The sequence below is a fragment of the Solea senegalensis genome, linkage group LG7 (genome assembly GCF_019176455.1).
Source record: "Solea senegalensis isolate Sse05_10M linkage group LG7, IFAPA_SoseM_1, whole genome shotgun sequence".
Classification (NCBI taxonomy): Eukaryota; Metazoa; Chordata; class Actinopteri; order Pleuronectiformes; family Soleidae; genus Solea; species Solea senegalensis.
The window spans coordinates 5,883,584-5,908,241 of NC_058027.1; the positions used below are offsets into that span (position 1 = coordinate 5,883,584).

General features: G+C 36.8%; 1 protein-coding gene across 3 annotated transcripts in view; it reads left to right on the plus strand.

Moving 5' to 3' along the window:
- Positions 1 to 24,658, plus strand: part of LOC122772492 (protein diaphanous homolog 3-like) — a 217,830-nt gene that overhangs the window by 51,032 nt on the left and 142,140 nt on the right. For 2 of the 3 annotated variants that reach the window (XM_044030596.1, XM_044030597.1), the window contains exons 17-18: positions 1,447 to 1,561; positions 15,799 to 15,807. In XM_044030596.1, the coding sequence (XP_043886531.1) occupies positions 1,447 to 1,561; positions 15,799 to 15,807 (124 nt within the window). The remainder of the gene's footprint in view (positions 1 to 1,446; positions 1,562 to 15,798; positions 15,808 to 24,658) is intronic. The other variant, XM_044030599.1, reaches the window with a different exon arrangement.

The following is a 24,658-nucleotide window of genomic DNA, read 5'->3' on the forward strand; positions in this document are numbered from 1 at the left end:
GCCATGAATTTATAGGGGCCTTTTTTCCTCAGCTCTTAACTTTGTTCCTGATGTTCACCGGCAGCACTTGAACACTGCAGATGTTTTTCAAAGAATTACAAACAACTTCCTCATTTTGTGCCAAGCCAGTAATAACTGAAGATAGCAGATGATCATGTGCTGTAATCAGAGTAGCCTCAGTGCTACCTCTACAGATGTTATTCCCTGTAGAGCAATATTGGTTCACAACACAAGTAATCAGTTTGCGGGTTTGATTAATAATTTAATGTCAGGTGTACACTGGTACAGATGTTTAGCAAAGTAAAACATATGCTTGAAATTTGACATTAGCCTTTTAGCAGGACATGAGGAGGACCTGTCTTCTGGCACAGCTGTTTGAGACCCTCACATATGGTCATATTGTAGGAAAAGCTGTTGTGAAACTTTTACTAGAGTGCTTCAGTTAATTTTGAAGAGTAAGCTAAGTAAACGTGTTTTGACAGACAGGATGACCTCCTGACAACCTAGCAGTAGCTTAGGTTTAACAAGTAATAATATTGATGCGGGACTGTATTGTTATGACTGTGTAAGTAAGTGGTCATTTGGTCACATGGGCTGCAGGCACATTTTCCCTGACCTCAGTGGAATGTAGAAGGCCAATAATCCTAAACTTTTCAATCTAACTTCAGTCCATCATGTCCTCACAACAGCATATAGTTTCCACAGATGCAGAGGGTCCACCTGCCAAGCACCATGTTACATTTGCACTAGCTGGGAGTGCTGGTTACAGCAACTGCAGACACATAGTTCATTCAAATGTCATCTGCTGCCGAACTCCTGTGTCTTCTTCCCATGCAAAGAACGTAAATATCCAGCAAAGTCTCTCACACATTAGTACAGATCCGTACAAATCTGCAACAGTATGGAAACACTTCTGTTATTGCAATATTGTATAATTAACAATACCTTTAGTCCTCAACATTCTTTTTCCTTACATAGACTTAGTTTCTCACAATGATAGAACTTGTGCTGCAGTTTGTTTTGTTGGCAAAATGGTCTCTCTTTTCCGGGGGAAATGAAAGAAGGAATAAAATGCAAGGAAATCTGTACAGTGAAATGAGCAACTTGTTAAAACAATACACTGTAAATAGAGGTAAGAGGATTGTGTAGCATGCTCACACAGCCATTTATAACATTATTGTGTTCAATGTGGTGAACTATTAATTATTTTATTTAATTGTATCACCTTTCGCTTTTATTTTTACATTTAGTGACACTACTGTGGATATTTTCAACATCATTTTTCAAATTAATCTTCAATATCTGCAATTTACAACATGTTGCTTGTATATATATATTCGTTGGAGACCTTAATTTGTGACTGTCCTGTTTTTCTCATTTCCCTTTGTGGCAGCTATAATGCATAAAGTGTTTACTATAAGTGCTGTACTGTGGCTGTGTTTTCAGATCTGTCCTCAGGAAATGTCAGAGAGCTGCTTCTGGGTGCTGGCTGATGACAACCAGTATGCGAAACCAGACTTGCTGAGCAGAGTTGCTCTCACTTTTGGTTCACAAAGAACAGGTCAGTTTTTTTGCTTTTACATCCATCTGGCTGTACTATTCTGTTCTCTTTTATTTAGGGCTGTCACGCTATTTTCTTTCTTTCTTAATGCACAGATTTGTCAAACTGTTCATCCTGCATAATGTTATATAGTCACTGCTCATTTTCCCATCACGGGCATATGAAGTTTAAATGACTCTTGAAACACAAGATAGAAATCCCAGTCAGCATGAAAGAACCTCACCCGAACATTGTAATTTTAAAATGAGCTTTTTCACCTCTTTCTGTGTTCTGGCTATGTACCTTATAGCTACACAATATTCCTCAAGATTCATACTCTTAAAGGTCCAGCGTTTAACACTGTTTGTTTGCCCAAATTGAATATACTACTCATAAGTATGTCTAAAGGTGTGTAATTGCTTCAATGCTTTTTTAAATGTTCTTAAAGCAAAAGCCATGCTTTAACACAGGCCGCAATCTTGTGTTGCCATAGGTTTGCTATGGGTTTTGAATTTGAAGGCCACCATAGTTCCCTGATGTGTTTGGGAAAAAGGCGTGAGCAGCGGAGCCCTCAATTTATTGCAGTCTGCAGTCTCACCATTAGGTGTCACTAATTCCTACACACTGGACCTTAAAGAATTATGCAGACGACAGCGCAGAGACACCTTACATCTCAGCATTAGCAGCATAATGTAATTTATGATTTCATAAGGTATTTCTTGTGTCATTGACCATTAATCTTCAGTGATTTTTTATAAGATAGTCCGTTATTAATCTGCACCTACTCTTCTTTCTCCACATTACTTCTTATTCTGTCTCTTCTGACTGTGGCTTATACTTTATATACATATGTGTATATAGATATATTTTATAAATCTATATACATATATTTCTGTGTGTATATATGTATATAATACATATATACTGTACATACAGTCAGTTGTGAAGATAATGTTTATAAACAGGGTTGCGCTAAAAAAAAAGGGGGATTTGGCAGAATATGGTGAGGTAAACCTTGCTGGTACGTGTATCACTTGAGATGACACGTCAAACAAGTCCATTGCAGTTGCTGTTAAAGGTTAATAAAGCAGCTGTCGTAACTTCTGAATAACTGTTTATTCTCTATCAAGTATTGTAGCATGGATTTGTAGAAAACACCCTTGTTTTTACATTTTGTCAATATATTTTGTCATCATTTACATGAAGAAATGATTAGAATTGTCAAAAAAAAACTATTCATGTAAAAATTAGGATTCTTATCCTCTGATTTGAAATTGCTTCAAAACTTCCAAAAACATTGGAACATAACATTGCTTCATTTATGATAGGCATAGCTTGTTTCATTTCCAAAGCCCTGTGGACATTACAGAATCGTAGAAAACAAAGGCTTCAGTTTTATGATTACAAGTGAGCCAAGGTATTTCAAACCCTTACATAGCCTTTTCAGGTTATACCCTGGATACTTGTGCAAGTTCAACATAAGTAAATGTCATTTATTTTCTTGGATTAACTTGTGTTTACGTTGCCTTTTACCAAATATAAAAGCTTCCTTATCTTCCAAACACTTTGCTCTGATTTCATGATCAGAACTTTACTTAGCACACAACAGTAAAGTAGACCCTCAAATTATCAGCTCTATGTATTGAATAGGAAATTGTTTTGAAACGAAAATCGCTTTTTTATCGAATCATGACCCAAGGAATCGGAATTGATTGACACCTCTAGAAATGATAAACAAAAAGCCCATCTCCATCTGAACAGATACTGTTAAACATTTCACATCTTAACAGTCTCTAACCAGTCACTCTGCAGTCCTTGCTGAGTCAGAGTCTCTGAGGTCGTTGTGCTGTTTTAGATTTTGGTGAGCTGTACATACTGCTCCTGATGGTAATGCTGCAGATGTATGCATGCACATTAGTATGGTTGGCAAGATCAGGAATATTCATGTACAAGGTTGTTAGAGTGATTAAAGATACAGCGAGAGGCTGCAAGAGATGTTATCAGTCTTGTCCTCTCCTGTGCTTGGACTATTAGTCCCTTCTCTGATGATTTATTCACATCTATTTTTTTTTCTTTCACGTCTTGTCACTGAGTCAGCCAGCTTACGACAATTTGAATTATTCATCCAGTTATCTACCTGTCACTACTCAATGCTACTCCTCTCGGGGTGCATGAGACCCCCCTACATACCAGTTTTCCCTTGTTCTCCACCGTTAAGATCTAAATGGCGAATGGAATGATACCCCAACAGCAGGCTATTTGTTAATAGATTCCCTCCTTTTTAATACGGAAAAAAAGCATTTTTATTCCAATGATCTGATATTGATGCATACAATTGCAATATCTTTGAATGAATTCCTTTTCCATTAGTCATCCTGCTAGTCAAGAGAGATGATTAAAGTGAACTTGAAAACATGGCAGAACGGCTCCTCGACTGAAGGCATAGCCAAGCAGCTACAAAGACTGAGCATAGTTTTAAAGCTTTTAGTTTGCTGGGAATCTGTCGTATCTAAGCAAAACTATAAATAAAGTAACTGAAATGATATTCAATCACAAATCAAACTGATTTGAGACTAATTGAGTCACAATCAAAATTTGGACCTTGGTGCCGATACCCTGTCTATCTGTGAGGGCAGTTGTTTCATACTCTTTGTATGAGGACTGCCCCCTACCTCATACTGACAAAAGAGGAAAGAACCTACTACATTTAAGATATAATTATAAACTAATTAAGTTTTTATTGCAAAACTATAATAGTGCTTTCACTTAGGATCCAGCAGAGGACACTCGCAATATGTCCTACCTTTTGGGGACTTGTAAAAACAGTGACTTTGGCAAAAGCAGCAGCAGCGACAGCCCCTTGGGGATACAAGACACGAAAGAGTCTCTCCTCTCTGTAAATAACAAGCTCTGGTGGAGAGACGTGGGCTGCACCAAATACCAGCAACTCTCAAAAGTTGGCTCAAATATCTGTATGTGTTGGGGACATCTGTGCACTCTGAGAGCTTGTTCATATCTATGGGTAATATAATAAATAAAGAGAGAGAGACACACATTCAATCCCAATCAGGTTGAAAGACTTGTGTTTCTGGCAAATAATATTAGAAATAAATATGGGGCGTTTGCCGGAACTGTGGCTCTATATTTGAACATAGTCTGAAAAAACATTGATTTTGTTTATTCTATCCTAATCTACCGAGTGAAAACTCTAATGCTAGCAGCACTATTAAATAAATAAATTAACAATCATTAAAAGTAAGTAATTACGGCGTATTACGTGGAGCAACAATAGCAGCACCAGGAGCACCTTAATATCTACAGGAATTTTATAAAATGAACTATTTTAAATAAAGCTTTTAATTCACTTTTTATTTAAGATTACTCTCAATGGATGTTGCAAAATATCAGATAATTTTCACTTTGGAGCAGATTTCTTACTTTTCACTGCTTCTTGCTTTTCACAAGTCCAGTTTTCCTTGTTGTGCTTCTCACCTCTGTGATATAAGACACAGTAATTCAGTCAGCTTGCTTTGTTAGCTCGACTCCATACTGTTCATGTCTGCACATGCCCTCATTGTCACAAACATTTGTAAAAAAAATTGTTTAGTATATAATATATACGTAATTTTTTTTCTAAAAAAAAAAGAAAGAAAAAAGAATACACTGGGTACCTCACGATACAATACGCAATACATGGTCCACGATATAATCGCAATACGATGATTCTGAAACATCACAATATCTAACTGAAGAAAACAAAATGAATGTCTGAAAAGTGCAGGATTTATTCACAACATAGAGAAAAAAGTGAATAAAGTCTATGTATTGGAATGTGGATGGGGCATCTCTTACCATAGTCGTCTACTTAAGCCAGGTAACTTCCGCCCTGTTATTCATTATTAATTTGAGCAACACTGCCGTAAGGGGACATCAAGTAGCGGCGAGTGAAACTGGCAGGGACTGTTTACCTTAGAGCACCTTAATTTGTTGATTTAAAATATTGTTTTTTTTCTTCCCCAGCCCGTATCAATTCTCTTATTGCATGTGGAAGTTTGCCGATATATCACCGACTTGATACATTTTGACCCATCCCTATTATCTTACATTTAAAAATCATTGCACCCACAAAATTCAAAATGCTGTGCGACCCCTCCGTGAAGCTTTATTTACCCCTCAGTGGACGTTGGAAACGGTTGTGAAACTGTGTTAGGGTAATGACCTGGAGCTTCTACACATGCACACATTGTGTACTAATTTAAAGTAACCGTAATTATCATTGTATGAGGAGACAAGCAAACCAATTGTGTTGCTTTTTCCAGTATGCCATCTGTCTGGTTTTCTTACTCGTCATGAGTGATGCATTTTAGATATGGCATTTGACCAGTTTCAAACCTTTGACATTGTTCCCAGTGTTGTTTTACTTCCTCTCTTCCTGTCCTGACTCCCTGTGGAGGTTGTAGGAACAGCATAGCTGCTGGGCTCAGCTGTCTCACACACACAAACACACTGGTGCGACTGCTGCTGCTGCTGTGTGTCGTCGAGTGTCCGTGTACAGTATGTGCACATGGGCCTGTTGTCTTATTAACACAGCCATGTAGCATCATGTTTCATCTCACTTAAGAGCAGCAGCATCTGGATCAGCATTAAACATTAAAAAAGGACACAGGGCGAAACAGTATTCACTCAGTTTTTCCTCATTCAATTTTAATTTTTGTCCCTTTAGACTCCCCTATTGTTTGGAAATGTTTGTGCTTTTCACAGTAGAAAATCCCTGCCATTCTGTACACAAACTGCTGAATGTGGTTGGAGAACTGTTTGTTTTCAGACCATCTCTATATTTTTTGCAGCCCACAAGTTAATCAAGTGTATAAAAATACAGTGACTGTCGGGCAGGGCAATATGGCTTATAAATAATACAAATCTGGATATTTTTAGTCTATATCTCGATATACGATCTATATGGGGATGCACACAGGTTGTTTCTCTAGAAAATACCCTGTAAATACAATCTAAAATAAAATATCTACTGTTCATGATCTAATTTACATGATCTTAAAATTAACTGTTATGAAGTGACTTTTTGATGACGATTCTATTAATCAATATATAATATTTAATTCATGATTTTTAGTGTGTTTCACAAATTTATTTAATAGAATACACATATATATAATCAATGCAACAGGCTTTAAAACCAGGTAAGGTTAACACAGATGCCTAATAATGATATGACAAAGATATCTTGTATGTCACAATATTGATATAATATCCATATTTGTCTAGCTCAAAGTGACTGTGAATATTCTTTTTTTTTTATTGTGGTAAGAAAAGACTCAAACTTTTCATATTTCACCATTGTTTATATTACTTTATTTTGAAGAATTATTTATAATTATATTCACATTTTCAATATCTTCTTTAGCTCCTCTGTTTGTCTAAGAGCATGGATATAGAGAGTGTGATGCTTGGCAAAGGGTCAGTGCTACTTTAACAATTCTCCCCGGTGAACAAATTGCGATTAATGGCTGTTTCTTCACGTTAGGGAATAGGTCAGAGTGAGACTACTGAATAATGTGAGTTGATATCGTGGCTCATTTCTCAAATCTGTGTTCATTAGCTGTAAATGTCTGACATGCACGTCCTCTCCCAAAAGAAGAAATAAAACAATGATAAAAAATAATGAAGGCTTTCAATTAAGGGCAGAAGAGTGAGGAGACACCATTTTGTTGTGTTTGTTAGGTTATGTCTTCAGTTGCAATTGAGCAATAGCAGAGTAACATTAACACAGGTGCATGGTGGTGAATAGAAATGAATACAAATTGGGTGTTTGCTTATTTATGCTGATTTATCTGGTAAACATTTGAATGGTTACATCCATTGGGATTTAAGTAATAGGTGGAAGCGTTCTCTTTGTGCTTGTTCGCATTCCATTCGCATAGCTGCACACATCTAAGGCTCACAGTTAAGAAGTATCAAACCTCTACATCCAATTAAGAAAACCTGCTAATTATCCTGGAGGTGAATGTCACCTATGTTGAAAACATCAGCACACACAACAAATAAACAAACAGACATGCTATGCTGCTAAACAAAGAAAAAAAGGATAACTTGGAAAGATGGTATGGTGTAAAACAAATATGTTTTTCAACCTGACCACACATTGCGAAGATAATTGGCAAATTAATGTTGAATAGTGCCAGAAATATTACAGCAGATGGTTGCACATTTGGTATCTGATTTCACTCTTCGCTCTTTTAACTATTAAAATTCAAATCACTCTCCTACTAAGCAACAAAGAAAATACATTTGTATGCAGCTCACATTTCACTTAGTATTCAATTAAGAACTAATTAGCGTCAGTGAAATGGATTGTGTTAGCGGGGGGATGCCGGAGATAGTGGAATTTTGTGGACTTCTGCAGCAAGTTGTCATCGATGCCAGTTAATCTTGGAAACTACAAAGGCAACTGCACTTTGATAGAAGCAAGAGAGCTTGAGTTTTATCGAGCAGTTTAATACACACAATGTACAATTACATTGTGATTAATGGAACTAGATAATTTATATGATTCAAACTGCAAGTAACTGTGGAGTCAAAATATCACATCCTGACATAATGAGCTCCGGATGTCATGTGAAACGCCATCATGGCAGCCTAATATTGTATTTCCCTCATGGTACGGTTGGGTTTGGTACTGCATGGTACAGTTTGGAAGGGTACAGCTCTTGGTCAAGCTTGTGTTTCGACCTTTCCTTGGTGGTGGTGGGTAGCAGGTGCCAGATGGCTCTGCCTGGCCTGGTGTGACGTCATACTGGTGTGTTGACAATGAATGACATTGAACGCAACACAGCAGACAACAATGGAGGGGATCCTGCAGCTCTTTTTTTTTCCTCATTTGGTTTGTGGCTGTTTGTATCAAGAAAACATCAGGTTTTGTATGAGTATAAAATCCAAGTGTCAAAGAGAAAGACACCTGAAAAAGATGTTGTGTTTTATTCTGCTGCCCAATCAGCTGACTGTTGTGGGTGGAGCTGGTTTAGCTCCACCTTATCGTACCATTTTACTCTGGTACCCCAAGTGAAGGGTGCCTAAAAATGATGCACTTGGGGCTGGTTATTTTGGTACTATTCCTTGCTATTCCTTGGAAATGCAAAAATACACGTACTGTACCAAACCAAACCAAATCATTCCACTTGGTCGAAACACATATTAAGATGCAGCAAAAATTAACAACACTGGTGTTCAACCTGTCATTTTTTACACTTTAAATGATTTAAATGATTTAATTTATCGACCGATAAATTGCAAAACTTAAGAGACTGATCCTTACAATGCCCCCGGTGTGCTTTTCACAAGTTTGGAAACAATCGAACAGGACATGATTCCAAACCTGCGGTTTCCTGACAACCTGTCAACCTGGAGGCAAACAGATGGATGCAATATTGGCTTTTTGACAAACATTCAACTCTGCAGTCTACCAGCTCAAGATAGCATTGTTGTTACTGGAAGCGTGAGTGTTGCTTTAGCATCACGTGGCACAACGTTAGCATTACAGTTCGTATGGGTGATTAAAAACCATGAAAATGCTTGGATTTTAATGTTGTTTTCAGGATTTGAAATGTGCTTGGGTTCACGATGAAGTGCTAAAAAATACTGACTGCTTTTCTTCCACAAAAATAGCTTTATTGGCCAAGTAGTAAATAAATACTGGACCTGGACCTCACTTTTTTGTGTGACAGTCACTATTATAAAACCCAGTTTTTGTTGTTTATAGCAAAATTCCACCTCATCATTGAATATAACCTTAAAAATGCTTGAATTTGACCTTGGAAAACATGTATGAACCATGGCATTAGCAATGGGCAGTGTAAATGTAAATAATTGATTTGTTATTATTGCTGTGCAGTCTAGCTCTTGGTAAATCTAGTCTTAGTTCATGATTTACTAGTCCATTGCTTAGGTTTGTTCCCATCGCTTGGTCGTCTTTTGCTCGATGTGAGCATGTTTTATAGCAGGAGTTCATTTCCGCTGTCTCTCTGGATTTGTGGGGGTCCGGTTAAATGCTCTTACATTAGCCCGTCTGCGTCTGTTTTGGTACAACATCATCTACCATCTTCACTTTGATAAAAAGAGGGCAATACCTTGGTTGTTTGACGTCAGCTACAGGAGCTCTATAGATGTACAAATACATCAACTATACAAACTCGACAAATACACAAACATAACTGGTTTAGTATTCATGCTGCTAGAGGAAACACTACAGAAGCAAAATGCCTAATATATATCACATTTAATTGCACCCTGCTACAGCAGATCAATGGTGGTGGTCAGATAGGATCGTGTTGCAGGAAAAGAAGGTTGTTGATTTCCCATTTTCCTCACTCAATAAAAGGAAAGGCTCTCTTCCTGTGTAGTTAATTATGACACCCATCCTGTGCACAACCAGGTTGTCTGGGCTATTTTCATTAATGCCTCCTTGCATGTACAAAACCACATTTATCTCTGGTTTTAAATGTCAAATAACAAGCTTCTGTTGATATAATTGCCAAACTGAATTTAATTTTGTTTAAAATGTATTTTCCATGTTTCTAAGCAGTGCAAACTCTACTGCCCACAATTTCTTTTCAAATGCTATTTTATGTAATGGAACAGAAAGGCCACACCTGACCCCAAGATTGAATCTATATTTTAAAAGCTAAGACCAGGAAGCCAGCTTCCATCCTCGCTGTTCTTTTCTACTTCTCCCTGTGTCTGTGTGCTTTTACAACACAGCTGCTGCTCTGTGAGAGTGAAAGCAAGGGGACAGCTTGCTTTGTGTGACACAAAAAAGGCTGTAGACTGGTGTCTGTTTCTGCTTCTGTTCACCAAATAATAAAAGTTCCCATCAACTTTTCAAAACATGGGAAAGGAGTGTTTGTGGAGTGGCTCTGTGTATTGTAGGGGGAATGTCAAACTCAGCTAGCCCCACACTGTTTCAAATGGCAGGCTTTTCAGGTGAGACATTTCAGGTAACTGCAAAGAATAGTTTAAAAAAATATTTCTTGAGAGACAGTGAGAGGTTTAAATTCCTGAGGGAAACGCATGAGGTTGCTCTAACAGAGCCACTGACAGTGCTATTCCTGCTTTGACTTCTTGTACAGATCTTTTCCTAGGGCGAGTTTAGTCCAACCTTTTTTATGTGGGATTGAATTTTTTAAGATAAACAAAACTGTAACGATCCCAATCTCAAATATTGGATTGGAGCAGATCTGTGCAGTTTTTAACTAATCTCCCCAATCTTTTACTCCAGCTACAGAGTTTCCAACATGAGCTGGCTCTTGTCTACTTTAGTGAGCAGGTCCTTCATGTGGTGCTTTGGTTCAGACTCAGTAAACTAAATAACATTTTACTTGTAGTTGATGCAATTGATCATATTTTAATATGACACCTTGTTTTGATCCACTCTGGTCTGCCCTCTCTGCTTGGTGTGTTGCGGCTGCAGCGCACACTCATACACACAAACCAGTTTAGAAAACTTGGAGAAGCAACATTTTCATCAGTTTCAGTTTAACATAAGGCTGTAACTAATGATTATTTTGGTCCGATTTTTTAAATTTTTTTTTAAATTTGTTATTAGTCACATTATTTATGTGTATTCTGAATTCTAGTAATGTTATTGACGGCAACCAAAAACAAGTTTCTCCTGTATTTCACTGCACTTGACTTGACACATTGGCATACATAACTTATTGCACGGTTTGGTTGAATACTAGATTGTAATTGGTCAAAAGTGTATAACAGATCTTTGTTAAGTGTAACAGACTGTTGTCAGGGAGTAATCACACAAAGAATCTGATATGTATTAAGGTGGAGAAATCTGGTCAAATGATCAGAGACATCTCTGCTACAATTTCTTGTATTAAATATATAATATAATATATGTGGAGAGAATGATACATGCTTTCAGTCTTATAATATTTCCTTATGTTTTGTCCCTTACACCAGTTCTTTTTAATGTGCTTCAACCCTTTTTTCTTCTTTTGTCTGCGATAGTCTGGTCACTTCATACCATTGCAACTCAAGGCACGCAGTCCAATATTTCCCCCCCTGGCTTCTTGAGATATTATCATCCTCCCAAATTTCATAACTGCAAAGTTATATTTGTTTTATATTTTATAGAGATTAAATCTAAAATCATTTCTGTGGCAATTGTCTCATAAGCATAGATAATGTGCACACTTATCTGTTTATTTCTATATTTATGCATTATTGTTTGTTTAATTTCTTTACCGACATGTACCAAAACATATGAGTACAATTCTTCCCATTTCCTCAAGTAGTGCATCTTTTTTAACCCTTTTAATCTGAAATTAGTTTCATGGAGATAACATTTTTAAACAAAACTGCTTTTAAACTGCTCACATACTTTTCGTATTATATCCAAAACAAATTAATTGAATAACAGTTAATTATTTACAGTCTCCAGTTGCATTATGTAGTGCAGACTAGAGAACAGCACTTCTCCCACTGTCATCTTTAAAGCTCCCTACATTTTTTTTGTTTGGCCAATCCAAGCTCTTCTAAAAACAAATCAGTGAATTTCAGGGAGGCACTGGTGTCATCATTCTTGTCAGTTTTTTTCAGGCAAACCAATCGGCTGGGAAGGGATTTAATTTGTCATCATGTAACTCAAGAAAATAGTTGAAATGTAGTGTGGCCATTCTAAGCTATCCCCAGCTTTAGCCTGTTTTTAGCTGTGTATGCAACACACCAATACAACTTTTTTGCTCTATTACTGTCAAGTTGACTGACATGAAGCTTATCTATGAAAAGTATGAGCACAAATATCCTCTGGTTGGTAGTCATGGAGGACCTTGCATGCTCTCCCTATGTGTGCGTGGGTTTTCTCCAGCTCTCATGGTCAAAAACATGCAGAGGTCAATTGGGCAATCTTTATTGACTGTAGCTGAGAATGTGAGAGTGAATGGCTGTTACCCTCGAGATGTGGGCCTTGCGATGGACTGGCAACCTGTCCAGGGTGTACCCTGCCTTTCACCCTATGTCAGGTGGGATTAGCATCAGCTTCCCCCTAAACCCTCATGTGGAGGATTAAGCGATAGACAATGAATGAATGAATGAATGAATGAATGAATGAATGAATGAATGAATGAATGGTAGTGAAAAAACATTGCCAAACAAATGATGTTAAAGTTTTCGACAGAACATCCAGCTCAGACAAATCTCTATACCTTTGGTATTTCCATGCATGGCTTGCAAAAACAATTGTTCCTCCCACATCATGAAACTCATAGTGATCCCACATGAATAAATGTTCAGTCTTGTGGTATTTGTCATGTCTGCAGGCTGGAGAGAAAAACTTTTTGCGGCGTCCTTCAGTGTCCGTTGAATATCTTTGGCCATATCAGTAACCAAGTCTGCAGTTCTGTGACAAACCGGCACTTTTGCAATTTGTCTGCTCTCGAGCAGCTCCACTCTGACAACAATGGCTCTTTTACAAATTCTCCTCCTGAGTGAAGTTTCACTTTCTTAAGCCACTTGCTCACTTAAACAAAACTTACATGCATCGTTTCAAATAGCATTAACAATTTGTGTTTTGTTCACCCTGACCACACTGAAGGACATAGTCATTTCCTAGTCATTTTTTTCTCTTTTACTGCATAAAAAACACTTGCTGGCTGTTATCAGAATCCTGAGGTAGGTAGCACAGTGGTGCCTCATAGCAAGAAGGCTCAATTCCTAATCCCAGTTTTGCACGTTCTCCCACATGTCTGTCTTTTTGTCTGAGTTGATGATGGATGGGTGGCTGGAGTTCATTTTTAAGTATTTATGAATCATCTTGCAGGCCAGATCAAATAGTCTCACAGGTGGAGTATGGCCCAGAGGCCTGATGTCTCCTACCCTTTACTCAACACCATACATGATGCATATTTTATAAATGTATATAGAGCTTGTATGATGCTTTAACATCATCTCCGATGCTGCTGACAGAGTGTGGACCATGCATTTTTCTTGTCCAAGGACTTATTGTAGTGCTATCAGCCTCCATACATAGAGTTTATGTGAAGATGAAAAGCAGTCATTAGTTAAATCTTTTACAAAGCAGCTATTCTCTTTTTGAATGTACATACTGTTTACATTCAAGGGCTGCAATTAACCGTTATTTTCATAATCTATTAATCGGTCAACTATTTTCTCCATTGATTGATTGCGTGTTTTATCCGTAAAATGTTTGTTTTTCAAACCTCAAAATAATTGTTCTTAACCAAAATGAATCAGTTTTAATGATTTCTTATTTGGAGCAGAAGAAGCTATCAAATATTCACATTTAACTAGCTAAAGCAGAAAGCTAATTTTGATGATTTAAAATAACACTCAAACAGATAAATCGATCATCAAAATAGTTTACGATTAATTTAGTAATCGATTCATAATCGATTTATTGTTGCAGTGTAGTTGGCAATCATGAAAAACCATAAATAAAATAAAGATGATGTGTTAAACAAAAATAATACACATTAGCTTGTGTAATAACATTTGATAACAATGAGACTAAAAAAATAGGTTTTAGATAGTGTATCATGACAAAGCTCTAGGACTCTTCGGACTTGTCACCATATTTTTCTAGGGATGAGTTGATATGATCCTCAGTATTTGGCCAAAATCACTGGATCTGTTATCAGGAAAAAGGACAAAAAACATGTAATCCTATACACTGAAGAACAAAACACAGGAGTACTTGCATACTTGCATACACTAAGCACAGAGTGTAAAAAAACAGACAGGTGTTATGTGCTGTTTATTTGTTTCACACTTGGAGCATTATGTTTTTGAAATAGCTGTTTATAGCTATAGGTGGTAAATGCATTAGCACAAATATTTTATTTACAGGTTTAAAATATATAAAACGAGCTGACCTAGCTATTGACTTGATTCTTAATTCTTTGTGAAATGCTCTGTGGGCTCTCACACATGCTAACATATTCTGAACTGCTCACACGTCAGCTTCCTTTATTTCACAAAGGTTGTGTAAACGTCGTGCCTTGTTCCTTGAATGCTGATTATATGCTTTGAGAAGGAAGAGGAGGTGCTGCATGACAGAAGTCGTCCTCGTGCGTGTTCAGGTTAAACACAAACAGTAGGGGGTTCACTAAAGTTAATCATTACTGTAGATCCATGAGTGAGGGTTATCTCATTGTTATTAATCATCACAGATTATAAATTAAGCATCACTAATGATGCTAGACTGTCTCTCTCTCTGAACCCTGAGCTTTAAGCTGTTCCCATGACATCTGAGGACTTTAATTGTGGTTACCGTCTCTTATGATGAGGGCGAACCTCGTCACACTGGAGAGGCGTCCTTCTCTCATCTCCATAAGGAGCTTCATCAGGGAACATCAGAAGAGAAAGAAATCGAGTAGTATATCAGCTCAGCTTTAGTATTATTGCGTGTCTTTGGAACATATTGTCTGTTGACCTTTGTGATAGTGAAGTGACTGTAGAAATCTGTAGTTTCCCTGCAACTCGAGCTCTTGTTTTGTGGCTGTATTTTTGTCGGAGAACACATGGACTGAGAAAATAGTTTATCCTTTTGAAGCTGGGGGAGAACTTGCAGTTGAAGCCTCTGCATTTTATGTTTTAAACCCTTTCCTACACAAAAATAAGTGAAATTCACTTGTAACTTTGACTAAAACTGAACGATTATTTTCATAATCAATTAATCTCTCGGTTATTTTTAAAAAAATATTTTTAATCTTGATTGTTTGAACTAATCAGACACATTCACATGCATTGATTGAACGTGATAAAAGCTTGTCTGACCAGAGACTAAAACCATTGCTTCACTGCGAGAACATTACACCATTCCAGGAATTGACAGGGCGATATAGTATCTAATTTTAAGTGATTGTGAGAAATAGTCACCCTGCTCAATTTCTACAATTGACAAGTCCATTATAGTCAGAAATGTAGATTCATCCATAGTCGTCCAACTTCACAGCAATGACCACTCCCTTCAGCTGATGTTTGCAAAATCTCTCTCTGTGCTGTAACTTTGCTTTATATTCATTGCAATGCATTTTTTTGTTTCTCTGTTGCCAACAAAATGTCTGAAATATTGCTTTCTTCATACCTGACTAATCAGCTTTTCTTCTTTCTCTTTGCTCTCTTCCTCTCTGCTCTTGCTTTTGCTATATTCTTTTCTTTTTTATTGCAACTTCTGCTTGGCTGCATGATCTGGCTTCATGATTGTTCTGGAACAGAAACTAAAGGTTAGTATATATATTATTTTTTATTTTATATATAATTAATTTCACTGTTTCATTGCTTTTCTATGCATTGTTTTTCAGTTTTTGATTTTCCATTAGTGATAGTACCATGTACTTTTTTAGTATCTGCTCTTGCAAGGTTCCAAGCGAGTTGATCCGATACCATACGTCCAACACAAGAATCCAACCTAACAATGCCGAACTGTAGATCGGTTAAAAAGACTTAAAAATCCTGAAAAAGTGCGTTAATCTCCAACATTTAGCAAGAAAATGTCTAAAATCTCAACATTGAACTGGCGCATTTAGCAAAAGCGGGATCACAACCATTGCCGCTGTATTTCGGCTCAGTGACTGTCAGACGGAGTCTGTGCTCCGGTCATGCAGGAAGTACTGAACGATTCTGTGAGCAAATCTTTATCTTTAAATCTTTATAAGACTAGTCACTAGTTTGTGTGTGTCGCATGTAAAACAAAGCTGAGCCGATGCAAGGCGTACCAGGACTGTGTAGTAGAAAAGTGCCAAAACATATGTTGGGTACTGAACTTACTTGCTTTTAATGTTACTAATCAACATTCGGTTAATTTAAGTGAAGAGGGTTATTATGGTGGCTCGAACAAATGCTCTCAGTTTTGAAATTGAGAAGGGTGGACTAATTTTCCACAAATTGAACTACATTTTGCAACTTGGGCTGCTATGACTAATCAATGAATTGATTATTAATCTATTATTATTATTATTATCTTATTAATCAGCATCTCTATTGATAATTGATCAGTTTGAGTGTTTTTTTTATATAGTTAAAACAAATTTTTTAGTTTTTCAGCTTTTTAAATGTCAATATTCATTCTCAGGTTTGGGAAACACTGATCAACATTGTTCAATAGTTTCTGACATTTAATGAAGCAAACCACTAAATGGGAACGTAATTTCCAGAATTGTCATTGTGTTCTATTGAAGGTCTGAAACTCTCAGTAAATTGTCAGTAGTATTTACTGAGAGTTTTTCACTTACTATTAAATCAAGTGAGAAAGAGAAGCTTATTTTCACATGGACTTCCAAATTTTTTTTTGTAGCAAAATGTTATTTCAATATTCAATGGTATTAGTTGAAATATAAAGTTCAAATAAAAGTTCCTGTACTGGTATACCCAACGATACTGGTATCCATTGAAACACTAGTATCCATTCAAATGTGAATCCTATCCAATCCTAGTTCTTTCTGGGATTGTAATGAGTGCTCAGTCTGATCTAACATTAATTTGTGGTGCCAATATGGACTGAATCATTTTATTAAATAGATGGATGTCACTGATCTGCAGAGTGATCCAAAATTGGAGTCAATATTCATAGATAAAAATTTTTTTAAAATGATAAATATGGAATAATGATATGCAGGTTTTGCTCATGTATTGTTAAATGCTGCTGGATAGATAGGTTATAGATTATGAATGGATGGATATATAGATACTTTATTAATCCTGCACAAAATTCAGTTATCCAGTCACAGCTGTATTGGAGCAAAAGTACTAAACACTAACAAATACTGTGATAAGTTAAAGATCCCATAGCCCGGAAGTGCCAATTAACGCTGCATTTTTGTATGTATCTGCGTCATTACCTTGTTTATGAAGCCCTAAAAGTCCATAACAATCAGAACAATCACAAGGCAATCCGTGTTCTACGGGTGTGGTTTTGGTCTGAAACAGCACGGCTGACGAGAGCGTCAGTGATACATCTACATCGGCTTGTTTGTAGCGAATCGGATGTTTTTAACCAGAAAAACGACTTCATGTTTGTAAGTACACCTCCGTATCTCACATATAAGCGAGATAAGACCATGCTATGGCCGCTTTAAGATGCAAAATAAACACTGATTTATATATTACACTATACACATTGTTCACTGGTAAGTTCAGTATTATGGCCACTGGGACAAAGGAGTTTTTTGGGTCTGTTTGTGGTACAGGACTGAGAGAAAAGTCTGGCCCTGAACACACTACTGCCATCACCATGGTGCTACGTTACAATCGAATCAGACCTGAAAAGTATGATCTCTGATTATAACCTGAAGATGAGTCAGCCCCAAAGTAACGTAGAGCCATAGTGATGGATAACCCATTTTTTAAATGTTTTTCTCTGAAATGATTTAAGAAAATATCCTGACGGTGACTGATGGGATTTCAGTGCAATCCTTCTTCTTTCTAAATCTTGTTTAAATTTAAAGAAATGTTATGATTTTCAGTCTAACGACATCTGTCCCTGAGTGAACCATCAGAGTCAGAACCATCTCATCAATCTTGGTAAAAATGAACACATATTTCAGATTTTAAGTGAATATTGTAAGAAAGCAAAAGTAGCTTACTTAAGGGAACATTTTTTGGGGAAAAAAGTCCTCATTCATCTTTGGTAAGTGCTGGGATGGAAAAGGCTTTGTGAAGACAAATGTAGCTTCATCCTGACCCAGCTGAACTACCAGACTGGGGTAAAGTTCCTTAACCACAAAGCACATTGATTTAGTTCATCTCCCACTTAATTTTGTTCGTGGTGCAGTGTGTTAACTTTCACTGTGTTTTCACATGGACCTGAACAGGAATATTAGATTGCGATATGAGACTGCAGCGTTTCTTCCAGCAGTTCCAACTAAGCTTCATTGCTTTCATATCTGACCATAAATTGCCTTTTCCCCCCCCTTAAATAATCCGAGTGTGGTGTGTGTTCAGATTTGTGAACGTTTGATTACATAGGCGATTGTGTTGGTGGCCTTGCTGTAAGCTCTCAGAAATATTATTATGACTCTTGATTTGATTTCTTGCTGTTTTATCATTTTCATGCTGATTGGCTCATATGTTTTTCAAAGGGGTTATTCAATGAAAGCCACAGGGCTGGCTACTTATTAATCTATAAATGAATTGAGTATTGTGACTGTTCCTTTTCTGATTTAATACCCTATTTGCGATGCATACACATTTTAATGCTTTATGAAAACATGCAGCTTTGAATTTAAAGTGTTTTTGTAATGGTCGCTGTGGCACTTTGATAAAGTATTTATAATGTCATACCACTTATTTATTTTTACTCAGTAGCATTTGAACACAAGTGAAGCAATGGACACTGCTTCTTTTATGTCCTCAAATTTAGATAATATATTCTCCTCTAATTAATGTCATATATGACAATGTGCAAATTTGCTACTAAGTTGATCTCTCATTAGAATAATCATGATATTTTTTTATAAATATTAAAATGAGAGAATAAAGAACAAAACAAGTAAAGGTACTATCAACAAAAATAAAGATCATACTAATCAAATTTAGGGGAAATGGTGCATTCCATTCACATCGAATGTGGTAGCTGCAAGTGACAATCAGTCACTCAGGTATACATTGTAGCACAAAGTGCTTTACATAATTTAATAAACCCAACCCCCTCCAAAAGACATTAATAGAGACAAATCTGTCAGGACACATCATCATCATTGGGGAAATGCTTAGGTTTAATAACATATCACAACTAAAAGGTATGGTATTAAAATAGGAATTGAAATTGAAATAAAGCAGATACTAAAGTAGCTTAAAATAGATAGAGAAATAAAGTATTCAAGAAACACACAGTGAAAAAAAAAAGAATAAGAATGGCAAGGAGCGCTAAAAGACAATCTAGAATAAGAGCAAGAAAAGTAGAATTAGATAAAAACAAAATTATGAATAGTATTATAAAAAAAAGAATAATACTATATCTTGAGGTTACTTTTAAAAACATGGGTATTCTGTGCTGCCTTCAGGTCTTCGGGGAGGCTTTTCCACAAAGTGGGCCATTGCAATGAAAAGTTGCCCCCAGTGAGTTTTACTTTTTACTCTAGGATGATTTAAAAGGCCACAACCAGAAGACCTGAGGGTTCTAAAAGGCTTATCAAGTAAAAGCTAGTCAGATAAATATAAAGTCCATTAAGAGAGTGAGATCACCTTATATTTCACCTTTACCATTAGAAATAGAACTTGGTACCTGGTGCTTTTATGGTGCTGAGCTAATGTGATGTCAACACACTGCCGGTCACTGATTGGTCAGAGAGTGTCGTCATCGGAAGAGTCATGAGCGCGCTGTCCTACAAAGAACCAAACCGAACAATGTCGAAATGTAGACCATTTAAAAAGACTTGAAGCTCTCAGTCCTGTACCCCTGAAAGGTTTCCCACATTTAGCAAAGACATTTTTAAAACCTCAATATTTAACAGAGGAATCTGGTTTATTTAGCGACAGCACTGCTGAAAGGCATCAAAGAAGTACAGAAGTACAACTTGTTCAACCGTATTAGAGTACCGAGTACTGTTCTAAGTAAGGAACAATTCAGTGAATTGGTGAATCTTTTTGAATTCACCTTTTTGAAGTGACTCTAATGATTCAGTACACCAAAAACAATTGCTTTGCCAGTCACTAGTTTGTGTGTTTGTATCGCGTCTAAAATAACGTCGCCACAGTTTCACGCAGCTGTGCTATGATGACCCCACCCACATTGAGGAAGTTCTGAAGTAATGGAAAGATGTGCCTGATACCAAACCGGGTAGAGTCCAGCCAAGTAGAGCCCAGGAGTGCTAGAACTGTATGATGGAGTTGGAAATCCATGTCCACAGGGCGTTCCTGTTGAAGGCTTGGAATTTCCGAGTTCCGGGCTTCAAATGGAACACACCATTTGAAGTCTATGTTTTTTAGTTTTTTTTTTTTAAACACAGTTCTTTTAGTGGAACAGAAAAAAAAGAGGAGAAACAAACAAGTACATGTAGTGAGTGGACGGCCCGAGACAGTGCTGACAGCTCTCAGAACTTGACGCAGTTGCTGTGATTTCACACATGGCCTCTGGAGAAGCTCTTTGAGATCATCAGTGTCAATAGAGAGAGATAAAACATGTATAGCAGCGCTTTCCTCTGTGTGCAGGGCAGGCACAAAGAGAGGGTGAAAATCACAGCAAGTTTTGGAGACGACTGGCAGGTGGGAATTGAGGGGATATGTGGAATTCTGATCCCTTTTTTTCCCACTATGCTCCTCATCCCGTCTCATGTTTTTTTTTCAGTTCCACCAACAGCAGTGAGATCACCTCTTTAATTTAACATGAAGGCACACCAGTGGAATAAAACCATTAAAGAGCCATTTTGCTATTCTAACTTAATTCAAATTTTATTATTTTAAATAAAATAATTGTATTTTTTGTCAAACATGATGAATGTCTGCAAACACAATACGTACCAGGAACATTTTATTGGCGATTCAGTTTTATTTAAGCAAGCCACCATCATAATGGAATAGTACGTAATATGTTGTAGTAAGGCTCGGCAGTATGGCAAAAAAAGACGTACATGTGCTGCAACCAATGATTATTTTCTTATTAGTTTATAAAAAATTTATTGTCTTTGTCTTTATGTCAGAAAATGTTAAAAAAAAATGTTGATTGGTGTTTCACAAACCAGGCAATGATGATTATCTCGAATGTCTTGTTTCGTCCAGAAATCAAATTTATTCAATTTTAATGATTTATTTGTGATATGGAGCAAAGAAACCAGGAAATTATTGAAGCTGAAAAATCAAATAGGTTGACGATTTATGAATTGATTGATAATAGATTAATCGTTGCAGCATAAGCATTTTCCCATATTGATAGATATTTGTCATAACATAATGTCTTTGTTGATATTGCCAGTTTAAACTGCATCCAACCAGTTGTTTAATTAGTAATTAAACCACTAGTTTAACTAACTTAATTCAATACCTGTACTCCAGGAGTGCCAGAAATGCCTTTAATTCTTCATTAACACAACAACAACAACATCTTTACTTCCAGGCCTGGAAATGGTTTGGGATTAGGTGAATGCTCTGGAAAAGTGTTTTATTTGGGGATGGCTTGATCCAATATCAAATGTATTGGGTATATGAGCGGGCAAGTGTGTGGCTTTCAAATGACAAAGATAAGACGTGCCTCTAAAGAAAGACAGGGACTTACCTTTGTTCAACTATTTTTTTAAATCATGGAAGCCTGCTTTATTGTTTTCACAAGGAATTTATAGTTCATCCTCTTATTTGTCCAGTGTTGTAACTTTACTACCACTGTCCTCATGTAAGTGCAGTCAAATCAGATTTACTTCTTTGACCTTAAATGGCATTTGGATGAGGAAAAGCTCCTTGTTGTTATTGTTTTCTTCATGTGTGGGTATGACTGCAAGTGTAATATTTACTGTGCTTGTTCATGTATGGATACATTTTTTCATACACACTCATGGTTGAAATTGAGATACTAGTATCTTAATTGACATCTACTGTATAGAGCAAGCCAGTGATTTTCTTCCATCTTGCTCTGTTCATCACCATAGTACTGGGGAAAATGAGCAACGGCATGAAGAGAGTTGCCCTTTTCGGCCAATAAGTAACATCCAATTAGATGAAGGCCTCACAGATCTCAAATCCATTTTGGCATTTGTCCCTTGGATACAGGCATCTGCTAATCCACCTTGACTGCAACTGCAAATGCTAAGGAAATAGTTTGTATGGGTGCCTGAAATCCTTGAGAAATGCTTGGATTTTAATGTTGTGTCTTCAAGGTTTGAAAGGTGCTTGAATTTTGGATAAAGTGCTAAAATTGCTTGAAATAGTGATTGCATTTCCTTTGCAAAAATAGCCTATTGTCAAAGAGTCTAAATGAAAACTGGGCCTGGACCTCGATTTTGGCAGTTATAGAAAATTACACCTTATATTTTAATAAGAAGAGTAAAATAATCATTTTGAGCATGTATATATTCATATTAATTTACCACAGCTGCATGGTGCTCGAAAAGCATGACAAATAAGCTGAAGATTGCTTGAATTTGACCTTGGTAAAAGTGAATGAACAATGTAACAATTAAAGTAAAACAATATCTGTACTATCTTAATATTATCTTATAATATGTTTTTAATAAAAAAAACAGCCATGCTAACCAGCCGGAACAATATTGCATTTTAGGACATTGGTTCCAATTAAATTGTTTCATTGCAAATACATATTTGGGCTTATTTTAATGGATGCTGTAGAGCTTTAACTGAAAACATGTGTCTACAGAGAGCAACACTGTGGGTAATCGACAGCTGTAATGGAATCTCCATTACCTGTGTGTACATGTAGAGCTGGGGAATCACGTAATAAAGCAGCCAAGGAAAATGATGTCATGTGGTGGTGAGTGATATAAACACTGTGAGGAAATGGTTATTGCATAATTTGTATGAAATCAGTTAAAATAGATACACTGCAGATCATAATACATTTTTCTAATTGAATATTGAGCCAAAACATCGTATCTTCATCAGGCAAATCCAGATTTTTTCCCTGTTTTTATCCAATCTTGGACAAATTTAAGAAGTGTATCATTTAAGAAATAACAGTTGTGAGTAGGGATGCACCGATATGACTATTTCCGCCGATACCGATATCCGATATTAATATTGCTGCTATGGCCGATAACCGATATCTACCGATATCGAAGTTTGGATCATAAATTACAAACATGAACATAAATAAAAATAATACCCTGCCAAAGTTACTGTAACCGAGATAAGGGCGTCTATACTGGGTACGTAAATAAAGTCAACAACCCTTCCTTCCGGCAACAACAACCGCGCCACTTCCCTTCACAATAAAACTACACAACAAATATGAGAAACAATACCTGACAAGCTCTACTAAGAGCTGCCATAATAAAAAAAAACATGTTAAAATACTTTATCAAACTTGCCAGTATTCATGGCAACCAGATATTTATTCAATTGCAAAACATCGGTTGTTAAAATCGGCATAGTTTTACTCATTGAACCGATGCCGATATGTTAAAAAATGACGAACATCGGCCGATAACAATATTAATGCCGATATATCGTGCATCCCTAGTTGTGAGTGTCTTAAAACTTCTTCGGTCAGAGAAAAAAACCCACATTTGCATTCTGTATGAAATAAGGAAATAGTTCAATTTTGAAATCATCTGCCAGGCCAAATACTGATATGGGCGAGCTAGTTACTGACCACTGTAGTAGAAGGTTACAACTTATTAAAATTAGGTTAGTTATTAAGTGTCCTACTTTGATAACCAAATAGTGGTAGCGCATTTAGTGTGACTCTGTGTTTGTTATCACAGACAGCCATTAGTCATTTTGTAAAACTATGCAGTGTGGTCCTCTGTAGTTCAGCATAAAGGCTCCACAGACGATACGTTCACTTTTAATGACTAGATTGTTAGAAACGAGCACATGGGTATTCCAAACTTGAGCAGGCTGCTTCACAAGTTAAGTGTCCCCCTTCTTTTGTGTCTTGCTGCAGCATTGAAGCCGTGTTCTCAGTGGAGGTCAGACTCTCCAGATCAATGTAGCCTGTTAAAGTGAAAGTTGAGGGAAGACAAGATCTCATCCCTCTGCTGCAGATAATTAGACAGCCCATTTCCATGTTATTATATTAATGGCCTGGGAAGAAAGTGTGTTTGTGTGGGTTTTGACAGTTTGTGCAGGCATATCTGGAGTAGGGGGCACTTGGTGGAAATGGTGGTTATGTGTGTGGGAAGGGTAAAGCTTGTCCATAGATCCAATGAAGGCTCCTCTGTGCTGGCAACTCAGACTGATGTGGTTCCCCAACCAATAGTGATTTAAGGCCATCAGCTGACTATTGATCAGCATTTTAAAGATTTATTAACACTTCAAATGTCTAGTAACACTTAACAGTTAGGGTGCATAGATTATCATGAATTGATGTATGTAAAATCATTCATTCATTGATGAATTACCCAGTGAACTATTGGTAATTCACATCTAATAATGGTTTTTCATGCCTGACTTCATGATGGCACATGACAT